At 47.3% G+C, this 22,965-nt stretch overlaps 10 protein-coding genes across 10 annotated transcripts; 3 read left to right on the forward strand and 7 right to left on the reverse strand.

The window, feature by feature from the left end:
- Positions 1–93: 93 nt before the first annotated feature.
- Positions 94–554, forward strand: N7458_002591 (uncharacterized protein; the record flags this gene model as incomplete). Its single annotated transcript, XM_056905974.1, has 2 exons — positions 94–273; positions 294–554. 2 exons carry the CDS (start codon positions 94–96, stop codon positions 552–554), a joined length of 441 nt encoding a protein of 146 aa, XP_056770081.1.
- Positions 555–2,687: 2,133 nt separating this feature from the next.
- N7458_002592 (uncharacterized protein) lies at positions 2,688–3,430 on the forward strand (the record flags this gene model as incomplete). Its single annotated transcript, XM_056905975.1, has 3 exons — positions 2,688–2,880; positions 2,953–3,167; positions 3,212–3,430. 3 exons carry the CDS (start codon positions 2,688–2,690, stop codon positions 3,428–3,430), a joined length of 627 nt encoding a protein of 208 aa, XP_056770082.1.
- An 18-nt stretch (positions 3,431–3,448) lies between these two features.
- On the reverse strand, positions 3,449–4,640 carry N7458_002593 (uncharacterized protein; the record flags this gene model as incomplete). Its single annotated transcript, XM_056905976.1, has 3 exons — positions 3,449–3,626; positions 3,678–3,843; positions 3,893–4,640. The coding sequence occupies 3 exons, from the start codon at positions 4,638–4,640 to the stop codon at positions 3,449–3,451; spliced, it is 1,092 nt and encodes a 363-aa protein (XP_056770083.1).
- Positions 4,641–5,270: 630 nt separating this feature from the next.
- On the forward strand, positions 5,271–5,603 carry N7458_002594 (uncharacterized protein; the record flags this gene model as incomplete). Its single annotated transcript, XM_056905977.1, has 1 exon — positions 5,271–5,603. The coding sequence occupies one exon, from the start codon at positions 5,271–5,273 to the stop codon at positions 5,601–5,603; it is 333 nt and encodes a 110-aa protein (XP_056770084.1).
- A 127-nt stretch (positions 5,604–5,730) lies between these two features.
- Positions 5,731–6,630, reverse strand: N7458_002595 (uncharacterized protein; the record flags this gene model as incomplete). Its single annotated transcript, XM_056905978.1, has 1 exon — positions 5,731–6,630. The coding sequence occupies one exon, from the start codon at positions 6,628–6,630 to the stop codon at positions 5,731–5,733; it is 900 nt and encodes a 299-aa protein (XP_056770085.1).
- Positions 6,631–6,843: 213 nt separating this feature from the next.
- N7458_002596 (uncharacterized protein) lies at positions 6,844–7,587 on the reverse strand (the record flags this gene model as incomplete). Its single annotated transcript, XM_056905979.1, has 2 exons — positions 6,844–7,343; positions 7,401–7,587. The coding sequence occupies 2 exons, from the start codon at positions 7,585–7,587 to the stop codon at positions 6,844–6,846; spliced, it is 687 nt and encodes a 228-aa protein (XP_056770086.1).
- Positions 7,588–8,539: 952 nt separating this feature from the next.
- On the reverse strand, positions 8,540–9,775 carry N7458_002597 (uncharacterized protein; the record flags this gene model as incomplete). Its single annotated transcript, XM_056905980.1, has 1 exon — positions 8,540–9,775. One exon carries the CDS (start codon positions 9,773–9,775, stop codon positions 8,540–8,542), a length of 1,236 nt encoding a protein of 411 aa, XP_056770087.1.
- A 705-nt stretch (positions 9,776–10,480) lies between these two features.
- On the reverse strand, positions 10,481–11,630 carry N7458_002598 (uncharacterized protein; the record flags this gene model as incomplete). Its single annotated transcript, XM_056905981.1, has 3 exons — positions 10,481–10,506; positions 10,711–10,956; positions 11,021–11,630. The coding sequence occupies 3 exons, from the start codon at positions 11,628–11,630 to the stop codon at positions 10,481–10,483; spliced, it is 882 nt and encodes a 293-aa protein (XP_056770088.1).
- A 5,008-nt stretch (positions 11,631–16,638) lies between these two features.
- N7458_002599 (uncharacterized protein) lies at positions 16,639–17,679 on the reverse strand (the record flags this gene model as incomplete). Its single annotated transcript, XM_056905982.1, has 2 exons — positions 16,639–17,460; positions 17,509–17,679. 2 exons carry the CDS (start codon positions 17,677–17,679, stop codon positions 16,639–16,641), a joined length of 993 nt encoding a protein of 330 aa, XP_056770089.1.
- Positions 17,680–21,871: 4,192 nt separating this feature from the next.
- On the reverse strand, positions 21,872–22,738 carry N7458_002600 (uncharacterized protein; the record flags this gene model as incomplete). The annotated part of the gene is made up of 4 exons (XM_056905983.1): positions 21,872–21,917; positions 21,989–22,168; positions 22,222–22,520; positions 22,568–22,738. 4 exons carry the CDS (start codon positions 22,736–22,738, stop codon positions 21,872–21,874), a joined length of 696 nt encoding a protein of 231 aa, XP_056770090.1.
- Between the last annotated feature and the right edge of the window lie 227 nt (positions 22,739–22,965).

The raw sequence follows: 22,965 nt of genomic DNA on the forward strand, positions 1-22,965 counted from the left end.
CCCTCTAGACTTTTCTCTTCGACCCAAGCCCCCATTTTCTAAGATCCTGAAATCCACTCCAACTAGTCATCCTAAATCTCCTCCCTATCCACGATGGCGAAGAGTGATACATTGCGTACACTTCTGCCTGCAAAAGCTGAACACACCGTTCGGCATTCAGGAGCAGACTCGGCCAAGGAGAGGAGACGCAACGTTTCCATCGCGTGTACAGAGTGTCGAAGAAAGAGAACAAAGGTCAGACAACCGAATCCCTACCCCCGTATTCGACGGCAGGTCTGACATTCCCAGCGTAGTGCTCCGGAACGACACCATGCACAAGCTGCAAAAACAAACAACGCCAGTGTCTATACGATCCAACGAAGCACCAACGCAATGCACATCCTGCACTTTGCAGAGTGGTTACCAAGCTCCGCTCTGGAACCTCCAAGGAGATCTTACAGTTTGTCCTCCGGATACGAAGCTTGAAAACAGACGGAGATGCAGTCAGTCGGCTGTTAGATGACTCGATCCCGGAAGAGTTACCGAACGGCCATGATCGGAAGGAGTGTAATTAAAGTTCGCCAAATGCACGACTTCAACATGGATGGTTTACTTTGGTTCGGCGCGACACTTCAAAGGATTCCGGTTTCTGGATGCTGTTTCGTGGCAAAGAAGGAAGACGAAGTCAATCTAATAGTTAAAAGTGACGCGGACAATCAATGGCCGTCTTTGTCAACATGATAATGCCTAGGCTGATGAATTGGGAAATTTCGTGAAGAATAAATCAGTTTCCAATGGCGAAAGACCCTCGATACCTCGACACGAGTGTAATACTGTTCGCTGGTTCTGCAGGGAGACATTCTTGGTAGAAGTAAGTGTAGATCATAATTTACTTGAGGAAATTTGGTCGTTATCTCCAGACCCAAGACACTATGGTCAATCAAATCCACAACTGGCCGCATATTCGAACTGAATATTCCACGAGGTGGTGACTCTAAAATAGGCCGAACTTCCTTCGTCCATGGCAATTTCATTCGAATCGTCCTTGGCCGCACCGCTGTCTAGCATCCTTAGGTTCACTTCTTTAGTATGGATATCAACGAACACCTGAAAGCTGATACTGCCTCATATTTTGCAGGGGACAATGCCCTATCTCGATTCGATAAGGCAAGTTGCTCACTAGGAAAGAAACAATCAGGCATTCTGCGCAGCTAACGTCTCGGCTTTCATCATAGAATCCAATTCTGGAGATCTCAGGTCCTTGTCCCGTCTAATAATGCATAGGATGCAGAAACTGATGGACAGAGTATTTCGCCTGGCCCGTTGAGATTTTCCAACCCAAGCCCTCTAACATCAAGTTCCCATTCTGCGAGTTTCCATCATCATCACTGTGCTTATCTCATCCAGACGTGCATGATACCAAAAAAGCACAACATCAGGGGCATTACCCGCGTTCAGACGTTTTGCATACTGCTGTAGGTACTTGTTGTGTACCACGGAGTGCTTCTGCAATAGGAGAGTTCTGGGGTCATTTGGATCTTCATTGAGAAAGACCAGGCTCACGTCGTTTAATGGCAATGGGACGGAAGAAAAGTGGTCTTTCACGGCAGATATTGCCCACTCAACCACGGCCAGATCAACTATGAGAGAGTTCTTGGGCCGATGAAGTATGTTGTGGTGTACTGTGGAATTCCCTCCTTCAAGTGGGACGGCCTCCAAGATCATACCACCGAAGCCTCTGTCCGTAACATCTGCCATAATATCGGGGCAGGAATCAGGAAACCAGGCTCTGATAGTCTATTCAATTAGCGTAAACAGAAAAGCGTGAGTAGCCGGAAGCTTACCTTTAGTTTGACTGATCGCAGGTTTGAAGTCATGATGTTCCCGCTGCAAGGCCATGATGAGGGATTCCGAGACATTTTAGAATATCCCAAAATTTTATCTGCCCTCATGCCTCACAAGAGCCCATATTGGACTCCTGGATAAACATATACAGGAGCACGGACCGTGCGAACTATAGTTATATATTTCGTGTTGCGGTCTCAGAGGCCGGTAAGAAGGCAAGTCTCGATTGGTCAGAGCGATATTCAAATCGTCTATTTTGAGGGCTTCACTGTTCATCATAGGTCCAGTAGTTCGTTCCCACCCCTTCATGTCGGTCAATTCCTAGATAGTCGGCTGTGATTTGACCGTGGGCATAACAAAGCTCTGTCAAACCCAGAGCGGGAAGGACGAACGTCGCTATTTTTCTACACGAGCCTGCTAGACAGCAGCTGCACCGTGAACAATGTGAATAGTTTCGCATAAATGTCTTACCAATGCATATAGTTCGACAAGTCCGGATCATCAGCGACGGATACGATCATCGTATATAGCGCCACTGGTATGCACTGGTATGCCGTTTGGCTTGATGTAAGATTTCATCACGTCACCTGAGTGATGATCGTCACGATACCGGAACGTCGGCAGTTCCTGCCCATCTATACAAAGTCTCCAGTCAACTTGGCCGCCTCTTTCTATTTTATGGAGAGAATAATCAAGCCTTCTTTTGCTTTACATCAAAATGAAGAACTCCCACTAGTGGGGTGCAGCGTGGAGGAATCCCGCACCGCTCCGGGCCACACGATGAAAAATGGATAGATACTGGACAAGAATGACAAAAAAAGTTACAAGCGCGGCAGGCACAAAAAGTCGGTTCTAGGCCGTTGATGCTAGTTGCCCTGCTCCGTATTGAGTGCGAAGCGTCTGCGACCACGAGTGGGGTGCCCTGCATTGTCGACTGCTCCGAGCCAATGAGGGACTACAACGTGATCCGTGATCAGTCCCACCTTCACCCCCGCCGGAGACCAAGGTCGATTGTCTGCGAGAGCAATCTAAGAAGAGGGATTCCCCGCCACCATGGTATGTCATGTCTTATCCTTACTACCATCCGAGGACAAAGCGGTTGATCGTTCCGTTGTTGCCCGCAGATAGGACAGTACCGTTCCCCAGCCACAATCAGGGGAGTAGAAGGCCCTTTCCTCCTCACTAAAGTCGCCGAGGAGGCACGACAGCGACTCGCCACATGGGCCAGTGACCATGCCGTTCCATCCAAGGACTACTTCGTTGATGAACAAGGCGATCGAACATATAAAATAGAGAGTTTGAAACCATTGGTGGAGCCTCTCCTGCGAGAGATGAACTTAGCGGTAGGGCACTCGGGTGAAGTTGCGAGCTGTGTTAACGAAATCAGGAATGGAAATACACGATGCATCGAGAGTCGGATATCAGGCTCATCCCTGTCAACCATCCAACCTACGCAATTCCCATCAATGTCATTACCGGCGTTCCCCAAATCAAAGATCTGGCCAGTAACGTCGTAACGCTGTTGGTGGGATACTTTTTTACGCTCTCCGAAGACGTCCTCATCCTTCCCCAAGCCGACTACCTGGTGGTGAAGAGGATGAGATAATGCTAATAGGCTTGCTTTTCAAGAAATTCCAGCGAGGAGAAATAGATCCGTATCTTGTTGTTCGATAGGCACAACGCCTGGTGCTTCCTCCGCACTGAATAAAGGATTCAAAGATTGTGTGAATGGCCCGGAGAGGAGCTGCACCTTGGAAAACGGGATCGGTCCGTAACCTAGAGCTATGCAGATGCGTGCCAGTCTAAAAAGGGCCGGTTAGCAAGCCCTCGTCACACCAACATAGGGGTCTTACGGAATTGTATATCCTGTCAAGTAGTGCACGATACAGGGAAGGCAGTATGGGATCCACCCAGGTTCCCAGTGTGCCATCTCTGGCGCTCCCAGCTTGTTGGCCACGATCTTGTAACTGTCCGTATCGTTGGCTGCAAATCGACTAAATTGTGCCGGACCCCGACTCTCTGATGCAAGTTTGTCAGCTGGGGCTTCGCAACGACTGCAATCACGTACCAAGAAGGAAGAATTCCCAGGCCTCACATCCCCATCCATTCTCCAGAAGGGCTGCCATGCATCGATTGGCCCAGACGGCGCCATGCCGATATTTTTCCAAGGTCAGATCCTCTTTCGTCTCGTCGAGATACCGTCTCATCATATCGTTGGTTGCCTTCTTGGACACCCCCGCACCCACCATGACCACACAGAAGGAGCAGAATACTAGCTTTTGAAAGTCAACCACCCGTGTTGTGAATTTCTGGTCCTTCGCACACCGGGCAATGAACTTGCCGTATAGACACCCCTGTACGACAAGCTCAGGGCGCTCGGTGGGAAGGATCGGCGGAAGCGCGGTGGTCCCCGATTCTTCAGGAAAAATGGGGACACCGCCATGTCCCAGAATTAATTTCAGAGCCATCTGGTTCCGCACTGGAGTATCAATACCTGCCAACTGTCGAGCTCTCTGTAACTGCGTTGCGGCCAGAACCCCTTCCACGAAGACATTTAGCTGGTTCTTCCATTTCGGTATCTTCTCCTCGCCCGTATGCGCCGGAGTGGGAATGCACGGAGGTGTGTATTCGACAATCTGAATTCCACATGCGACTGGCCCTTCGGTGTTGGAGGGAACAGGCTTGCAAAGGCTTGCCTGGTCAGGACTTGGGTATGGCTGTGCACTGATCAAGTTGATCAGGTGTTCCACCTGCTCCTCAAGGTATTGGATGTACGCCGGATCAGGCCCTTGGAATTTGAATTTGCGTTGAGACATCGTTGAGCAAGACAGTATGTGGTGCTTTGCAGTGGACGAGCCGTCTCCTTTTATGCCTACCGTCTATAAAAGGAAAGTACCCGGGTACTTTCCTTTTACAGACATACAGGCTACTTGATTAGGATGCGATCATCATTCCTCTACCACTGCCGTACGAGGCATCCAGACAAAGTAACACGCCAGTCGGCCCAGCGATCTGGCACTGGTCGCCACTGGCCCATAGAATGATTTTTAAGGTAAACATGATTGGTAACTCATATCGTATTTTGGGGTTCAGCGGCTTTCGTGGTCTACTATTCTATCATTATTCTGGTGGCGTACTTTGCCGTCATATTCCGGTGCAAGGGATATGCTTCACTACCACCGGCTGGGGGGAATGGGTTCATTTCATCATATGGTTTACTAAGACCTCTTTCCTACCATCACCTGATCTCGTATCTCTTGCAGAAATTGCAGGACCGCCTCTCTCATTTAGAGGTTCGCCTTCTACCAGGGAAGGCCCACAAACTGTACTTCTGTACTACATGCAGCATTCGTGATGGCGCTAGTGGTTAGTATTGTCCAAATCCCTCAAACCGAAAGTATGACTCTTATTTCCATTGTCAGACCGTCCGCGTCAGGTGCAGTCCAATGACCAATATATACGCCGGTCTAGAGGATGTGGTCCATGCGGCCATCTTTCTCGGCAGGAAACAGTTCGATCTGGCTGGAATTGATCGAGTCAACCAACGCTTCACCAATCTTAACGGACTGCGACTGTTGAGCAGCGACCCACTCTTTGCCCCTGAGGGCAATCGACCTTATGCCCAAACAGCGTTCCTGGCACTGAATGAGATGCGCCAGCAGTGCTACAACGAAAGAAACAATACCTTGGTGGACGGGAACCAGCCGCTTGTTGATTGGTATGCAGAGGCACTTAAACATTTCGATCAACTGATGGTCCATTACCAAAAGCAGTTCTAGAAAGGAAGCGAGATATCAGAGCTAGTGATCACACACACTGGGTACTTTACATGCTGCATCTGTAGAGGCGTGTCAACTCAGGTCTTCGTCTTGACTCAATGGCATGCTCATGATAGCACTTGAGTTCCTAGGCAGTGCCGTCGGAAGACAGCTGCTTCCGACGCTTGGACACTGGGTGCATCTGAATCCCTCCGACTGCCAACATAGATTGAGCGTTTCGTTTCTGCCCTTTGGCCTGATGTTGAATCGAGGAAGGTGTGGTGCCCTTGGACCTGAAGGAATTGTATTGCCATGTCCGAATTTCATGTTGGATTTCCACTGTCCATGGCTGCCTTGAAGGGTTATCGAAATCGGAGCTGCAGTCCAGGATCTCCTCATCTTCGTAGGCAAAGAGCATATGTAAAGAACCCAATGCATCCCATAATTGTGGTGGCTGTATTTGGTTCCGGAATAAGGGCGATGATTGTAATTGGGAAACCATCTTCCCTATTCGCTGCTCGTCAGGGTGGGTGAGCAATGATCGTAGTGGCGTTGGGTCACTTGGAGTTAACGTCACACCGAGACTGACGCAGACCAATATCAAGCTGGCCCGCTCTCCCAGAGGCGTGATCGGTGCTGTTAGGGCGGATCTTGGGGTACACATCGCGATAAGGCTTTCCGAGGATATTTGCTCAATGCGACAAAGGAGGTAACACAGATACGTTCGCAGTTCCTGGGCCGACACTCCAAAGGGTATCAGCTTCTCCTGCAACAAATAATCACGAACGTATTCCCAATCTCGACGAGTCTGTGAGCTTGTTGCTGTCCATATCTTCGATTTCATCTCAGAAAAGCCCTCAGTGCCGACTTGTGGATACCACTCGTGTTTATTGCGAGAGCTAACGTCAGAAAGTTGTCGAATATCACCAATTCTTGCAGGCAAGGAAGACTCGAGGGAGACGTAACATATCAGGAGGAGCAATTGGAGAAACGAGAAGCGTGAGGGGACGGCAAAGGTGAGTTCGAACTGGGCGCCGGTTGAGAGCATCCTGGATAGTCTTTTTGTATTGACCGGGATGAGAAACTACATACATTGGGAACAGCCGCCTTCTTATCTATCTGCACTTGTTGACAGCCATCGATTATCATCCATTACTACGCATTAAGGGGCATACCGATTCCCTCCGGTACAAGCATCTGATTGGCTGATTGGTTGGCCCGATGAAAAAAATTTCAATCTCAACGATCTCTATTCATACATCTACCCCGATCTGAACAAGTGCAGGAGATGCTCGGGGGTTCCCATCGTGTTGAGTACATAACCACCAAAGGCAGGCAAGGAGATGTACATCCAGTAGTATCCACGAAAACCCCGATCTTCGATATAATTGGGAATCAAATGCTCAAATCTTGCGTCTTCGAGCTCGTCTAGGCCCTCGGGAGAGACAATATTGGCCCCTTGCCTGCGGATTTTGATAGGTTGATGTAGGTAGATCAGAAGCTGCGTGAATTGCCCCTGTTCGCTACAGGCAAAAGTGCCATCCATCAGCTGGGTCTGCAGCCGGGAGAAAAGGGGCGAAATGCATTGTTTCGCCCCCACATATCCGGGCTCGGACATTATGGCTAGGTATATGTCTCCGAGTGTATACTCATTATTGGATTCCTTCCGATGATGAAACTTCGCGCAGGCGAAAGAAAGGTATCGTTGGATTGGGATGTAAACCGTCCCGGCAGGCGAGCGTTTCTCCACGATAGCCACATCTAGTACAAGTTAGTCTGAAGTAGTGCAAAATGCAAATAGTTTCAGCCCAATCATACTCTGATTAACTTCACAAATAACTCCAGCGGGATGTTTGCCATTCACAAGCCTAGGCGGGTGTTCCATTACAGGCGGGCAATTCGAAGTTGAGACCATCATAGTGTTGGGAGAAAAGATCGGCTGCCACCCGTACGGAGGAGCATAGGGAATTGCAGAGCTCGTGGTGGGGGTAGCGTTGGCTTGCATTATGCGATGCTTCAGGACAGCGGACTAACTGGCGGAATAGTGGCGCTTTTCTGACTGTGTTGATGGAAACCTAGGCACCTGAGGAGGGACTCCTGTCTCTTTTAAATAGGTCGTTATTTTCAATCGCAAAGAGGTTGCGCGAGACAACCTACCAATGGCCCTGACTCCTAATGCTTTTCCTTTTCCTCACTAGCAGTCTCCCTAACTTTGGGGCTATCGAAGCATTGATCTGCACTATGTGCATGTGCAGCTCCGGGCTTTACTTGAGATGTTATTTGATTCTCAGTCGTCTCTTTTGGGTGACGGGCCGTCTTGGAAGGATATTTCACAGGAGGTACCAGGCCGTCTAGATAAATGGTATCCCCACTCGCTGTCGAAGGAGGCCGATTTGGTTGTGTGTGAGACTCTGCCTGAAGCGGTGTATAAGCCTTGTGATTTCATTGGTGCAAAATGTAATCATGTACCTGAATCTGAATCTTCACCCGGGGACCAGCAAGAAGTAATGCTCGTTGGGAAACGAAATTGAGAATTAATCCATCCTAGAAGCTGCGGAAGGGATGCAAAAGAATACTCGGCCAGTTTTGTCAAAGTCAAAGGGGATGAAGAAGGTATAAGTGTACGGCCGTTCGTATTTATATTGTCTGCAGATCATCACCTGCCTCAGCATCTATATAGTACTTATTCATTGCTTCTTATCATGCGCATACTAGCACCGTTCTGACAGACAAAAGTACGTATCGCGCAACAAGATCTAGCCCATATTGTACTCGCTATCGAAAGAGATTGGTTCTGAGAATAATGTAATGATTGGAATGACTGGAAAGAGTTGACGGGAGTATTGTTGAAATACCCTTAGGCCCAGGTCCCCATATCGGCGATTAGATCACCAGGCGTAATCGAGATTGATTTTCCTGTAACGTAGGCAGATACTCTGTTGACGAAGGAACAAAATCTAACAGTGCAAATTCATGCTCTCCAACGCCGTCACAAGACGACTCAGTCCAGCATTCTCCGCCTTTACTTTCGTACCCACCACCTCGACGTTCCCCACCACTTTACCCAGAGCTTCAATCTTTTGAACAGCAACATCCTCCATTTCCGCGAACCTTTTTCGAGAGGCATCTGAGAAAAAAGCGCCAGATTCCTCAGTTTTCTCACACACTCCGTTGACAATTTTTATCAAAATATCCTCTGATAGGGTCTGGTCTTCCTTCCATCTTGCAGCTGGGCTTTGTAGAATGACTGCCAGCATGTCCGAGCTCCTGCTATCTGCACTCTCTGCCGCTACAAGTGCAGCGACACGCCAGTCCTGGCGACTTGCACTATGGTGCATAATCCAGCTCGCCGCATGAATGCAGTTGTGCGTCGCGGCATACGTCAAGAGTTTCTCGGGTGGCTGATGGCCGCGGCTCAGGAACCAATTCAACAATGGTTCCGGATCCTTCCGGCCCACAATCTCCAACCAACCAGGGGATGCGTTCTCCGGGTGAGGCTTCCCCAGATCTAGGCCAGAATCCAATAACTCGTTCGCAAGACCCACATCGGCAAATAGACATATATGTCCCGTCTCACGCGGCCCAAGTGAAGTAAGACCGTTGTCCTGGCATGATCTAAGCCGTGCCCAGCAGACTTGAAACCATTTCCGATTCCAGGTAGAGGCCTGAAAGATTGTATATTGGTCTTCCTCCGGCTCCCTCATCGAAAAAGGATGAAGAAGATCTTTGGGATCCATCAAAGACACAATACGTTGCATCAAGTCATTTTTCCCACTCCTGACCGCGAGCCAAAAGAAGCTGTAGCCATTTTGGCAAAATGAAGCTGGTTGAACCGTTTGATGATCCAAGAGTAAATTGAAACATTGAGGACAATTTTCGATACACCATGAGGCCAGATCATAGGGGGCGCCCTTGTCCATCATATGCTGACGCTGTTTGGCACAGCCATAGTTGGGGGAGAGGTTCCACTTAACCTCGATCTCTTGTCGAAGCGATGGACTTTTGAAAGCATTGATAATTGCCAGTTTAATCAGAGGTCGCGTGGTCTCATTGCTGAGTTCGTTGAGAAAGAAATGAAGGGCCTCATGTGAACCAAGCGGTTTGGAGAGAAGGTCGGACTTGATTGCGGACTCTATAAGAGGCCATCGTAGGTCCTCAATATTTTCGAAAAGCGACGGGCATTGGAGGGACATTGTCGAAAATTCATCGTGACCAGACATGTAGACCTAATAATTGTGGTACGGGTAGAATGCAGAAATAAGTTGAGTTATTGTTACGGGACGGATGATCAGGGAACAAGGAAGGCTTTTATAATGGATTTGACTGAGGGATCACGGCTGAAAGCAGTGATTACTCGAAAATGATTAAACCTCCTGAACATGTAACTATTGGAATGCTCCGTATGTGATCTCGTTGATCAACTGATCTTGCGGGACCTTTTTTAACAGTAACCGTCTCCGTAACTTCGACTTCGCCTTCAAGATATTTTACGAGAAGTCGTGCGAACTGTCATGTGTCCATCTCTCATGTTTAGCTGTTGCTGTATACTCCATTTCATTCTCCCATCAAATGCAAATCGTACATCTGCACTCGTTTCATCAATCAATTGAATCAGTAACCATGGGTTAGGAATGATACCCGCTGGGACCCAATGAGGAAATACAATGCTTATCGTCACACTCATTGTATGTATGGAGGTGGTTTATTCCTAAACCTGCACTTATTGAACGTATACATTCTCTGTGTGGAAGGCCGCTAACAATTACTCTACATATGAGCTCAGTAAGAGCAACCTCTACCTATCAGTATTCTTCATGCCCGCTTCACCACCTGTACCTACTAGCCCTAGGGAATATGCAATTCTATATGCATTAACAATCACGATTCATTATCTTATTCTAGATAACGCTGTAGCTGATTTCGCCTGAGAGGTTAGCGCCGTGGTCACGTTATCACCTAGGTTGCGCACTTACCTTATCGCATAACGCTAAAGCGGCGCTCATATTAAACTCATCCGGGCGCAACCCATCAGATCCACACATTGAAGTAGGGCTAAGTCTCACTTCATCAGTATCGGGGGCTCAAGATAGAGGCACGTAACACGATGGAGAGAAAATGAAACACCTACTGTTAATTATTTGCTCCTCCCAGATACCTTTCTGGTAATCGACCAGTCCATACGGCTCCAACTCGTCACAGAGCTGGATGAGGTCATTGCCCATGGCCTCCATTTGGTCCAATTTCAATATTCCCGTAGGCAAATCGGTTGTAACTATTTGGGTCATATCCATCTGTTTCTGAAACAATGCCAGCCAGCAGTGGTTGAAGTCAGTCCATAAGACCAGGCTTTCTGACAAATCGCTGCGTAGGATTCCTATTTATCACAAAACAAGCCATCAGCTTCGTGCTTCCCTAGCCCCAACGACCGGAAAACATACCATTGTATTCTTTTTTAGTCACAAGCCACTTGGAAATTTCCAGAAGCTCTCGCCCCGCATCCACCAGTCTCCCCTTGTGGATCTGGTCAAAAGCTATGCACAAGGAAATTCGATATTGTGCATATTCCTCATCAAAATAGCTGGGCGGGTCTACCTCAGCCTGCAGTTCCCGGACCTGTACCTGAGCCAGGGTAGGCTCCGACAAGGCAGGCAAATTGAGCCTATTTAGCGCGGAGTGGATGGCAATTCTGGCGGGAATTGATTGTGTCGTGCTATTGCCGCGATCCGGTAGAGCGGAAGTTGGTTGAAGCAGGGCGCCATTACTGCGGATTGCCATGTGCTGTTGGAAAGCATGGACGGCGCTTTGACCTGAACCCTGCTGACTAAAGCTGTATAAGCTTGTGGGCTCGTACGGCACGAACAGCGGCCCACTCTGCGACTGTTGTTCCTGCTGTCGCTGGTGTTGCCGTTGATACTGTGGATGTTGATTCCGTCGGTGCTGTGGTGTCGCCTGGCACGGTCTCGTAAGCCCAGACTGGTAGGCTTGCATGTCGTTGGTCTGTACCGGCCAGCCATATGAGTTGCTCGTGTATCCGTAGTTATAGGCCATTTCTGTGCGGTTCCCTATAATCCTAGCATGTAGGGGAGAAGACCTTTTATATCCGAACGCAGTCACATACAACACCCTAGATCTTGTTGGAGTGTTGTGATGCATATGCACATGCCAAAAGGCAAGTATAGCCTATCTATTTACAGAGACTGAGTACAGCCTGGAAGCAGCCATTGGAACGAAACGGTGGGAAGGTAGTTCATCAAGGGCTTTGAATAAAGCGGTCTAGAACCAAGTAAAATAGAGCTCGAAATTATGAATATCCCATTTGAAATATTCAATGGAGTCTTCAGAACCAAATGCTGAATTACAGATGAACTCCCCCTTCCGCTTTCCTCGTATTCCCTTTTTCAGCAGAATCCACCTTAGTGCGATCATAAATCTTTCTGCTTCCGTTTTCGATTTTTGCAGATGTCGCAGCCATTGCAATCCTGTCGAAGGGTTTGGTTTCTCTCCTCTGTTTTGCTACAACCAGATTTGAGACAGATCAGACCCGCGTACACTCTCCTGTTATTACAGTTCCTATAGGTGTAATATTGTTCCCAACACATGGCTATGAACAGAATCTTGTTCCGCCGGATTAGCTAGCAACCTTTCCACCAGTGTAGGAGTCAAACATACGGCTGGGAATATATGAGAAGAACTAATGGATATTGTGGCTTGGATACGATTCTACCGCTTGTAGGAGAGAGAAGATAATGGAGGTTCGATAGGAGTTCGATGCACAGTTCAGAGAAACTTGGGAAGTTGAAGAGCTTCTTATATTGAAATTATTCTTCAATTGTTTTGTTCTAAATAGACATCCTAGCAATAACGTGGCGGAAGAGGCGGGACACCTAGTTTTTTAATATCTGTAGTATCGTATGCACCGCGCCTATCAGAACTTGGAATGTACTTAGTAACATCCATCTATTTGCTGGAATTTAGTGCACCGCTGATAATACTCTTACCCAGTGTGTCATGATCTTGTTTTATTTCATATTCGCATACTAGCCACTCCCTTATGGTATACATTTTTAGCTTCGAATTTATTCGAGTATACAATTCCCAATATAGCTAATACAGATTTCTATCACGACTTAGTATCAAATATTTGTCTTTTTCAATGCCATATTTCTGCCCTAAACGATGCCACTCTATGTCCCCTAGAAGATCCTTTGCTGCCCAAATCTTGGTGTGAAGTTCTAGCAGGTGGGACTCCGATGACGCTTTTCCACGAATGAATGAACCACCATAAACAAATCCGTTTGAGCCATCGTTGTACTTGACAGAGAACATGAGGAGGACAGTTTGTGGGGTGCTGATTGCACAGATATATCTCTCGAATTTAGAGATGCTAAGATGCTCCACGCTCAAGACGGTTATTCTCCGAGCCTTAGCCATGGTCTGCATTGTTAGAATTTCTAAAAATCTATTCCGAATTACCTAAAATTTACTTACAAGGCTTCATGCTCTATTTGCTGCTTCCTAGACTTGCTCCTCTTCGATTGAAAAGCCGGTCTCTAGAGTCTTGCACTGGCTTGTCGATTCACCTTTGCATGGCCTGGTGTCACTTATCGAAGAACGAGCCGATTTGGTGGGAGCGGGTTGACTCGCGCTATCTGAAGGAAAATGCAATTAGCATATACGAGGGGGCATATCGGCGAGATGCATTTCGGGAAGCGGATACTACCGCGGGCTGAGAGGGAGTATTACCACGGAAACTTGTTCTCCAGGGCTGGTGAAAGTTTGATGGTGCTGAGAACTCTTTGAGTCAGGTGAGGTCTCGAGTTTATATATCGCATCCTCAGTACGTATGTAGAATAATAGGCATTCCTAGACCATTTTCTAGCTGCATAAGATGCTTTTCCTTGAGTTTGCGTTCTCGGAATCGTCGCGATGCCGCTCTATTATCACTGCGTCGCCTAGCTTCGCTTGAGGAACCAGAGCTATAGTCGATTACGCATAGAAGCAATCTCGCTTCGGATGGTAAGGAACCCTGCTGTGGGTGAGAGGGTTCAATTAAGCTTTGGATGTCCATTTCGCTTCGCCACCGTGACGAATAGAGTGAGATACACGTCAATCCAGAGCAGGTGTGACCAAAGCAACGTAGCAACTCGCGGGAGAAGCGCCCAACAACGTCTTATAGGAAAGCAAATATTCTCATTGATATTATTAATCCAATTGCTCGAACTCTTCAGCTTGATAGTAGCAGCAGGTCCCTTCTGTTTGACTGTGCACAGTAACTAAAATCCACAAGACGCACTGTAGCCCCAAAATACAAATGGTGAGCATCCAACGCCAAAAGTACTTCAAATTCCCTATCGAAGCGCTCTTCAAAAGTGTGAAGAGAAACAGCACTGTGTTCTGATCGACGTCGATGCCAGCGGACTCGGCTTGTGAGATCATCAGCCGGCCTGGCGTTGTTGTCTCCAGGAAGGTAAACGGTATCATGCTGTATTCATCCCCATACTTCAATTGACAGAAACATAATATTCCTTTTTGAGACCTGTTGATCACTCGCAATCCCTTGCTGCCACGTCTTGGTTGCCAGTCTGCGTCGCGGAAATGTCGTAGGGAGTGCAAAAGTATCCACCAGAAGTATCCACCATGGTGGAGAAGAAACAATATTCCAAGAAAGGAACTCTTCATTTCCTCCAGTGCAATGTTGAGTCTCCAGCCCGTTGCCTCCATAATCACGCTCTCCTTATGTTGATGCCTAATGTGGAAGGAATCCCAGGGCTAGTCGCGTCAGTAGATTTCTCGATCAGGACTGAAGTCTTTACCTCTAATTTGCCAAGTGATAGAAATTGAATAGCTGCGGCTGTGCAGCTGCGCAGTCTTTCCATATTTTTGCTTGGTAGAATAAGAAAACGTATACGAGAGAAACGAGTCGTAGTGCTGTTGTTCGTAATTATATATTCGTCTATGCTACGTCTGGCTTCGGGAATACTTTGTACTAATGGAAAACAACGCCCTAAGTAGCTTCTAACCAGTTACTGCTTCGCGGATAATTACAGTACTCCTACTCATGAAAGGAACAAGCTGCTCCACTCTAGGGGCCAGATAGGATGTCAATTGCCTCAGCAGCCAGAGCGCTAGGGGCAGCCGGCGATTATGTAGTTGAAAACGGCTTAAGATGTCAGTCACCATTTTGGTTTGATTTCTCTATCAGTAGGGTGTAACTCCGTTGCAATAGTTATAAGGCACGAACCAAAGCATACTTTTTGTGAGTGTGCAGCAGTTTGGGGTGGCGGTGCACAAGTGTAGCAAGGGGCCGAAATCTACGCTTAACCCTGCCTCCATTAATAGGGAAGCGGGTCAGGGGGCCACGCTTGCGAATCTTGGGTCCAAATCCAATCAGTTGTCAAATAACCACCGCCGGCGGTGGTTAACCTGCGCGACCTGACGAGATAATGTAAGATCCTAAAACGGACTAGTGGAACATCCTGCCGACGCTCAGACCATTAACATAGGTTCTGAATATAGCCTCGGCGATTATGGACGATATTTAATAGGGCGATCTGGGTCCATTTATGCCACTGCTTTGACACTAGAATTTGGCATTTGCCTGTGAAAACCCCACTGTGATCACAAAGCCGAAAGTCCACGCCCGAATCGATGGGATGATTGGATGCAGTGCCGTCCCCGTAGATTTTGTACCCCCAGAACACTCTAATCCCACTGCAAGCCCCCTCTCTGTTCTCGATGTTCATACTCATCTGCCAGACGAGGGAAACAGCCTGGTTAGGACATGACGTATGGCAACATTGGTCAGTTCGCGTCCGTGCACAGTTTTGGTATATAATTTCAGCTGATCACCCCATCACTTTTTGTTTTTCAGATAGCAGACCTAGCAATAAGTCGAACATATCCTGAAGTAAGCCTTAAACGCAAATTTGTGGTCCCAATCTAACCGATTCCATTCTAGCAAACGTGAGATAGCATCTTCAACAATCCTCGAAATGTGCAGTCGCTTCGTTTATACCACCAAGTTTGTCAACTGCACTGCGCAGCCAAAACACGTCATTATAACATACGACCCTCAACCACCATGCGGCAAGTCCGACTGCGGTGGATACAAAGACAAACATATGGGCCAAAGCACCAAAAAAGGAGGAATATGCCCCAAGTGCTAAGGCTCCGATGGAAAGATACAGCGCAGGACGTCTGTAAACGCCTATTGAGTGTAACGGGCTAGGTCCCGTTCCTTACTACGGCTATACCAATTGGAGTGTGCCGCAACTACTCATCTATTGTGCTAGGATATGGTGATACCTGTGTACCTGTGGGTGACTTTCATGCGCCCTTCCCTGGCACGAATCCACCCAAGGTAGCAGTTGGAGCTACGTACCAATCAATGTCACTTGTGATAACATATATTTGAGAATGATAGCTACCTGGATTTTCCTTGCTGATCCGGATTGGCATTAACCAGGAGGTGACTCCTGCTCCAGTCTCCAGTTAGGGAGACATGAATAGGTAGTAGATATTCTTGGCCTAAGTCGATGAATTAATTTTCCCATGTACTAGGGAACACCATATACCAGGGAACAAAGAATATATCAAAAATGGAATTCTGATGGTTCATAACCTCGGAAGATTAAATATTAGCGCTAGAGCAGTAGATATGAATGTTAACTCGAGCCACGATGGGCTGGATCAACTAGCAGAACCCCGGAAAACCTGGAGTCTCGATCTTCAGCATTGGTTGATTTCTGGACCCGCAGTAATCATCCTGGAGAAATCCAATCAAATTCCAATGAAATACCGATGAAACTCTGATTTGCACAAAAAAAGGTATTTTCTATAGAAAGCTGATCCGTATTTTGGACAATACAGATCATATGGGTTTCACTAGTGGAGTATTTCGCCACTCCCTTGCTCTGCCCAGGAAGATCTCTCTCCCCAGCGCCGATACTGAGGCCAGGGAGATAGGTGTCTTGGAATTATGGAAAGGAAGAAAGCAAACTCAGCAGGGAAGCCACTACCTCCTTCTTTGACGTGAAGTATCCCGGCGTCATCAAGACTATTCAGCAGCTGTCATGGAGGCTTGAAGCAGAGATATGTCAGAAACTACCTCTTCCGCAGACCGGTACTGCTGCTTCCAACATTTTTCCGTGATATGGTAGCAAGCGTGGTTGTCGAGCGGGAACAACTCATTTTCGAAGCGGGAAAATATCTCTTCATCATCTTCCAGGCTATCGAGCTCTGGAAAGACTTCGTGTCCGGTCATGATAAAGTAAATAGCAGAGCCAAGCGCAAAGAGATCGGTCTTCACACAGGCATAATCCCCATGGGGCCGAGGTAGATATGACTTGGAGCACTCCCGAGAGAGTCCGTCCAGTAGTGTTTTGCCATCAACCGATTTCAACATTCCCTGGAAATCTGCGAGCAGTAGATCAAGCTCCTTATCAAGCAGAAAATTCCGAAGGTTTATGTCGCAGTGAATAACATGTTTTCCATGTATAAAGCTGACTGCTTCGGCAGCTTGTTTGCACCAAAGTAAGCGCCTGTCGAACGGTATAGTCGGCTGTGATATGATGTAGTCGTTCAAACATCCATTCCAAGCGCGCTGGAGAACAAGGCCATCCTTCGTCAGGCCTTTACTAGCAATAATTCTCGGGTGGCCCCCGAGAATCTCAAGAAGCCGGGCCTCTGTTTGGATACTTTCATGGTTGCCAGGGATACATGGGTATTTCAGAACGGTGAACTCGTCAAGAACACCGATAAATGACTCGCCACCGCGACCGATAATCTCTGAAACCCCTGGAGGGTAGTATCGTCGCACTTCGATAATTTCAACATTGGACGTAGTGTTCAGATCGTCTACAGTTGCAATCAAATCACCCTAAAATCTATGAGCAATAACGCAAACAGACGAAGTGCTGCAACTTACGGCTTCAGGTACCGGCGCAGGAGGCATATCAAGGGCGTCGGGATCACTTCTTTCGAGTTTCCGATCACGGAAGGCATTGGAGAACAAACGAAATACGACATCAAGGGAATGCCATATTGACCGAGAAATGGAGAAGGTCGTCGAAAAAATGGTTCGAATCAATGCTAACATCGTGAAAAATGGAAATGCGTGAAGGGCCTTTCCATTATTTTTACGAAGGGGAAGGGAGATCGTCCTGAAGTAATATATGAGAATTGATGCAAACCAAGCAAACTCAGGAGGCAAGACTGGAGAATTGGGCACATGACTTTCTACCCGACTTTCCTTCCCTGATCTGACTATACCCCTCCATATTTCCTTACTCTGGCTAAACCCCTCCATATCCTTCACTTAACCTTCGTCTTCACCTACCGACAGAACATGTATGCAACAGCCCGCGGACAGTCCAAATGAATGATTTCTTATGCATTAACTAATAAATACTGCATGAAGTTCCTGCGACAGAGAGTTCAACACGTTTCCCTGCGGTGCGATTCCTTTGCTCCGAGATGAGCCAATCACTCTCTCCTGCGATCGAAAGACTTCGCGAACAAATAAAGAATAAGATTACTGAGGCCGTGCCGAAACGAGCTCCCCCTCAGGAGAACGGGATAATGTTCTATGAGGAGGACGAACATGGGAACAGGGCATATGGAGGGCCATGGCTTGAAGAGAATGTGCCTCAGTTTGGCACCAAACGAACGATCTCAAGACGGAATAATCACCAGCGATTATTTTCAGTGAGCGACCTTACATCCCCTGTGAATTGAACTGTTATCCAACTATTTGTTATATCCGGCTAAGGTTCCAGCCATCAAAGTAAAACAGTCATTGACCTCCCAAAAGCACTCAGTTATGGAAACACAGTCTGCGATCACGAGTAAAGTGTTTCTCAAGCGGGATATCAAGTATATAATCACTAATATTCTAGTACGACCTGTTAGCCTAGGAGACGTCTCCTGGCTCTACCAACCAAAATATGCAGAAGCTGCGCAGCTGGATTTCTAGAGCCATTCATTCTATATCGCTCGCCAAATCAGAGGTAAAACCTTCATCGCCGATAGGGGAATCGACTAACGCGATTAGCCTTGGAATGCCTTCCATATCAGGCAGCAAGATGAGGAAAGCTTGGTCATGGAGGCGACGGGCTGCTGACCAGCTTCCAATAGGCTTGCGATTTCCACAATCTATTAAAGCCAGTCTCCACCTTGATGTTGGTTTGGAGCTGTGGGTTAGTCCCAGTATATTAACTCGCTGAAATAATCTATCTCAAATCTCCCTCAGCGCTATCCAACCAGTTCTATTATTTGATTTACCAACATGCGGCCTTCTTTCCTGAGAGGAGTGGCGAACTACTTGGTGGGGAGGAAATAGAAGCTATCTAGTGAAGTTGAGTCTTGACCGTGCAAATGTATTAATGACACCCCGGACCCACCTAATAGACTGCCTAAAAGAAGTTCAGCGGACAATAATCGTCGGGTAATGATCTTGATGGTGCTAATTGCGCCACTACGCAAGGAAGCAAAAAGGAGAAAAACAAGCAGATCTAGTTCGAACCATGTGAGAACTATCCAGAGAAGCAGAGGAAGAAGAAGAAGAAGAAGAAGAAGAAGCAGACCTAAATAGGCAAACGCTAGGCGCCGCCCTGGAAATCTCCATCAGATCTAGTACACTATTATTATGGATTTGACTCCGTCAAAACCAGTCCGCGCTGGCTTGAAAGAAAAGCGACTATTATCATACGAGCAACTTGGGTCCATCTCCGGTTGAGATGTGTCTAACGAAGCGGTGATATATCCTATAGAAAGCGCAACGACCCGCCGTACCGGTTTTCCTTGGAACAATCGATCTGGCTATGACTTATTTTCTCCACGCGGCGGGTGAGATTCGACGTATGCTACTTACGGCTTAGGGCGGCAATAATATAAGAGGGTCCTGTGCACCTAGATCGTGAGCTTCGACAATCTAGGATACAAATCCACTTGCTTAGGGTTGCATGTTGCATGCCGACCTTAGTGACGGAAATCTATAGTTGAAGCGGATTCTCATTATTGACTTACAAGATGTGGTACTGAGCCCTGGTTTGAAAGGAGGAAGTCGTTTAAACCACAGCGTCAAGGACGAAATGAAAACCCTTCAGATGGCTCTGGCGTGGCTAGCAATTGAAGAGAGAGAGAGAGAAAGAGGAAGAGAAGAAGAAGAAGAAGAAGAAGAAGAAGAAGAAGAAGAAGAAGCAGACGAAGCGTATACTATCCACAAGGACAGAAACAAGCTGACTGCCACCTATTTGACTAACTAGTCGCGGTCGCTGCCAGAATCGAGCTATGAGATAAGAAGATACACAATAAGTAGACTTTGTTGACTAAATACTAAATAGATTTCCCAACAGAATTTTGGTAATCTATGTTGTCTCACGGCATCCGCTTATTGTGAAAGATGACATATTTGGCTCCTCTAATAGTCGCCGGAACAGAACCCCACAGAATTGACTATATAATATGCTGCTGATTTCCAGAAAGGGTAAGAAGAGAAAAGAAGAAGGTAAAAAAGGAAGAAATAAAACTAACAATAAAGATAAAACTAATGATAGAACCTCTAGGTCCTTGATAATGGCAGGTGCGGTTATTTGTTGTGGCACCACGTCACCCAGCGACTGTTAACCCATGCCCATAGAGTACCATTCATTCCGATTTCTGAGGCTCGCAGGAGGTAAGTTGTGCAAGTAAAGCATCTCTGTCGGGTTGTATGACTATACAGCTAGACATTAACTATGCACAGAAGAAGGCGATAAAAGTGATAGGAAAGAGAAGGCAAAGAAAGCCGACATGTGACTCACTTTTTGAATTTCATCTTCCTTTCCCCCCGCAACTTCCACAGATGAAGCCGTCTTTCAATCCAGATCCGCCGCAGTCAGGGCAAGGTGGATCTTGAGGCATCATAGTATAAGGCGAGTTGATTCTGGATAAGAGCAGCGAGTTGATGGAGAGGAGAAGAACTGGGCAGATGTTGTCCTTATTTCTATCTGCCTAAGCCTGTTAGTCGGGTTCTTATGCGTCGGGTTGCCCGATATTCTACCGCGATTTACCGCTATTGTGGGTCCAAATAGTGCCACCTCTGATTGGTAAGGACATAGTGAGGGGCCGCCAGCCGCCAGCCGCTCTTCTTAAAGCTGCCCTTCTCGCAATTCGTTTACTGGAATTCTAGCAAAATGGCGACGGGCGACTTCAGTTTACAACGGCAGTGTCAAACCTGCTTAGCCATCTTCCCAACCAATGAGGCACTACGCTCTCATCTCGAAGTATACAGAGTTAGCTCCATACAATCATTGCTTTTCTACCTTTGTCTAACCCTTCCAGGTTGGAGAACGGACCCTCACCCTGGAGACAGAAAAGTGTCGAGCACATATAGCCCAAGTTTATGACCCGAATAAGCTTTGTGACAGCTGTCAAGTAAATGCGACTTTGATTTTGCCACCGAGTAGCACCAATAACGAAAGTGACGAGAGCGATGCCGATGCACAAAATGCCATCGGGCCTAGGACCGAGACTAGGAGGCCGAGGTCTCATTTCCGAAAATGTCCCTTTGATAGTTGTGGGAAGCAGTTCAAAATCAGAAAGGACCTTCTGAGGCATTTTGAATTGCGTAAGTTTTGCCTTTTCTTAAGTGCACTGTGTCACTAGCTGACCATATATTTGGAGCCAGATGTCAACTGCAATGAAGTCTGTGTTGAGTGTTTCCGACGCTTTACACACGTGAGCGCTTTGATGAAGCACGTCAAAACCCATGATTATTCGTCTGATAGGAAACGGAAATTTATGCTGGGATTGTGCGATGACCTACGTGATAAAGCCATTTTTGAATTAAACCGAATGGTCGAAACGCTGCAGCCCTCGACGGTCGATGCTAATTTGAAGACCACAAAAAGATACCTCGGGCTAACAGATCCTGTCCAAGAGCTGAACTCTCCCAAAAAAGCCAAGTTACGGGGTGAGGGTGAGCGGGGCTTACTTAGTACGACTTCTCACAAAACACTATCCGGTATGGATCTGCCTCTACTCTTCCTGTACTAGTCTCTTATTGACTTGGAGAGACAGCTGAGCTACAAGACCCTTCGTTCCCCCCCCGGATGTTTCGAACTACAACAAGAGTTTGACGAGGACATGTTTGCACCTCTTTTATTCCATGGCTGCCCCCAGCCCCTTGTGAATAATTTCGATCCTCCATTTTTCTTGGAAACCTCGTCGCTTCACCACGGGGCACGAGCAGGTAGAGACAATATCGGAATACCTTCTGATATCACCAATCTAGTTTTCGACTCTGAACCTTACTTTGCGCAAGAGGATGGGTCGTTGGGAATGGGGGGACCCAGTCTAGATTAGAAATCAGTCAACTAGACGTACCAGGACGGCGGATGTAGACCGCTCGTGTATTTGGGTCATACTCAAAGTGATATCCAATTTTTGGGCTTTCTCTTTGCAATTCGGCGATCTTCTCTGTGATCTGCGGCGTGCTTGGGAGAACCACTTTCGCCCATCTCGTGATGACATCGCGTGTCGCAAAAACAGTCGCAATCGGGGTGCCTTTCTTAATTTCGAACGCCACGCGGGCGTCCTGTATACTTCTACCTCAATAGTCAGGGGATGAACTCCAGGCATGTCAGTATATCCGACTCACAGGCCACCGTGCTCAAAAAATATTTCCGAGCCGTCACCACAGCCTAAGGATTCCAAGGCAGCAAAAGGTATCTCCCACAATCCATTAGAGGCATGAACACCCGGAAGCTCGTATATGTGAGAACGATCAAAAAAAGTCACTTGCGATCCATCACCCCATAGTTGTATGACCAGGACATGTCGGCCCGCCTTCTCTCCCCCGCCTCTGAACTGGAAGATGTGGCCTGCATCACTGTGGAATTTCCGGTATCGGGCAAGACTGCACAAAGGGAAGAAGGACTCGAGGATTGATCTTGCGCGCTGGAAACAATTAGCAAATATCTCCAAGATGAGATATATGGGCAGACCTTGTCTCTCAAAACATGGCGTCTGTAAAACTCCAAACCTTCTGCGGATAGGCAGCTCTTCGGTCCCATTTCTGACAGGGGCGTCTCCAACTCTGGATCTATCTCATAATAGAAGCCGGTGTCCCTAATAGCATTGCTCGCTTGCTCGAGTGAGAATTTTGTTGATGCCATAAAGTAAAGTTATGTTATGATTATCGGTATATGATGCAGTCAGTTGAACATTCTCTAGTCCGAATGACCCCTCCTTTCTCGGATAAAGTATTTTCAGAGGACCGATCTTACGTCGGATGTAGGGCCGGCCCGGCTTTGTCCCCTCACGCTTGGGCCCCCTGTTTGCAAGGATCCTCGTTCAGAACCCTAGCACAATCAACGAAAAATAAACTTGGGTAATTGCATAT

This window comes from Penicillium daleae (assembly GCF_028827525.1).
Source record: "Penicillium daleae strain IBT 16125 chromosome Unknown utg000002l_segment0_segment0, whole genome shotgun sequence".
Classification (NCBI taxonomy): Eukaryota; Fungi; Ascomycota; class Eurotiomycetes; order Eurotiales; family Aspergillaceae; genus Penicillium; species Penicillium daleae.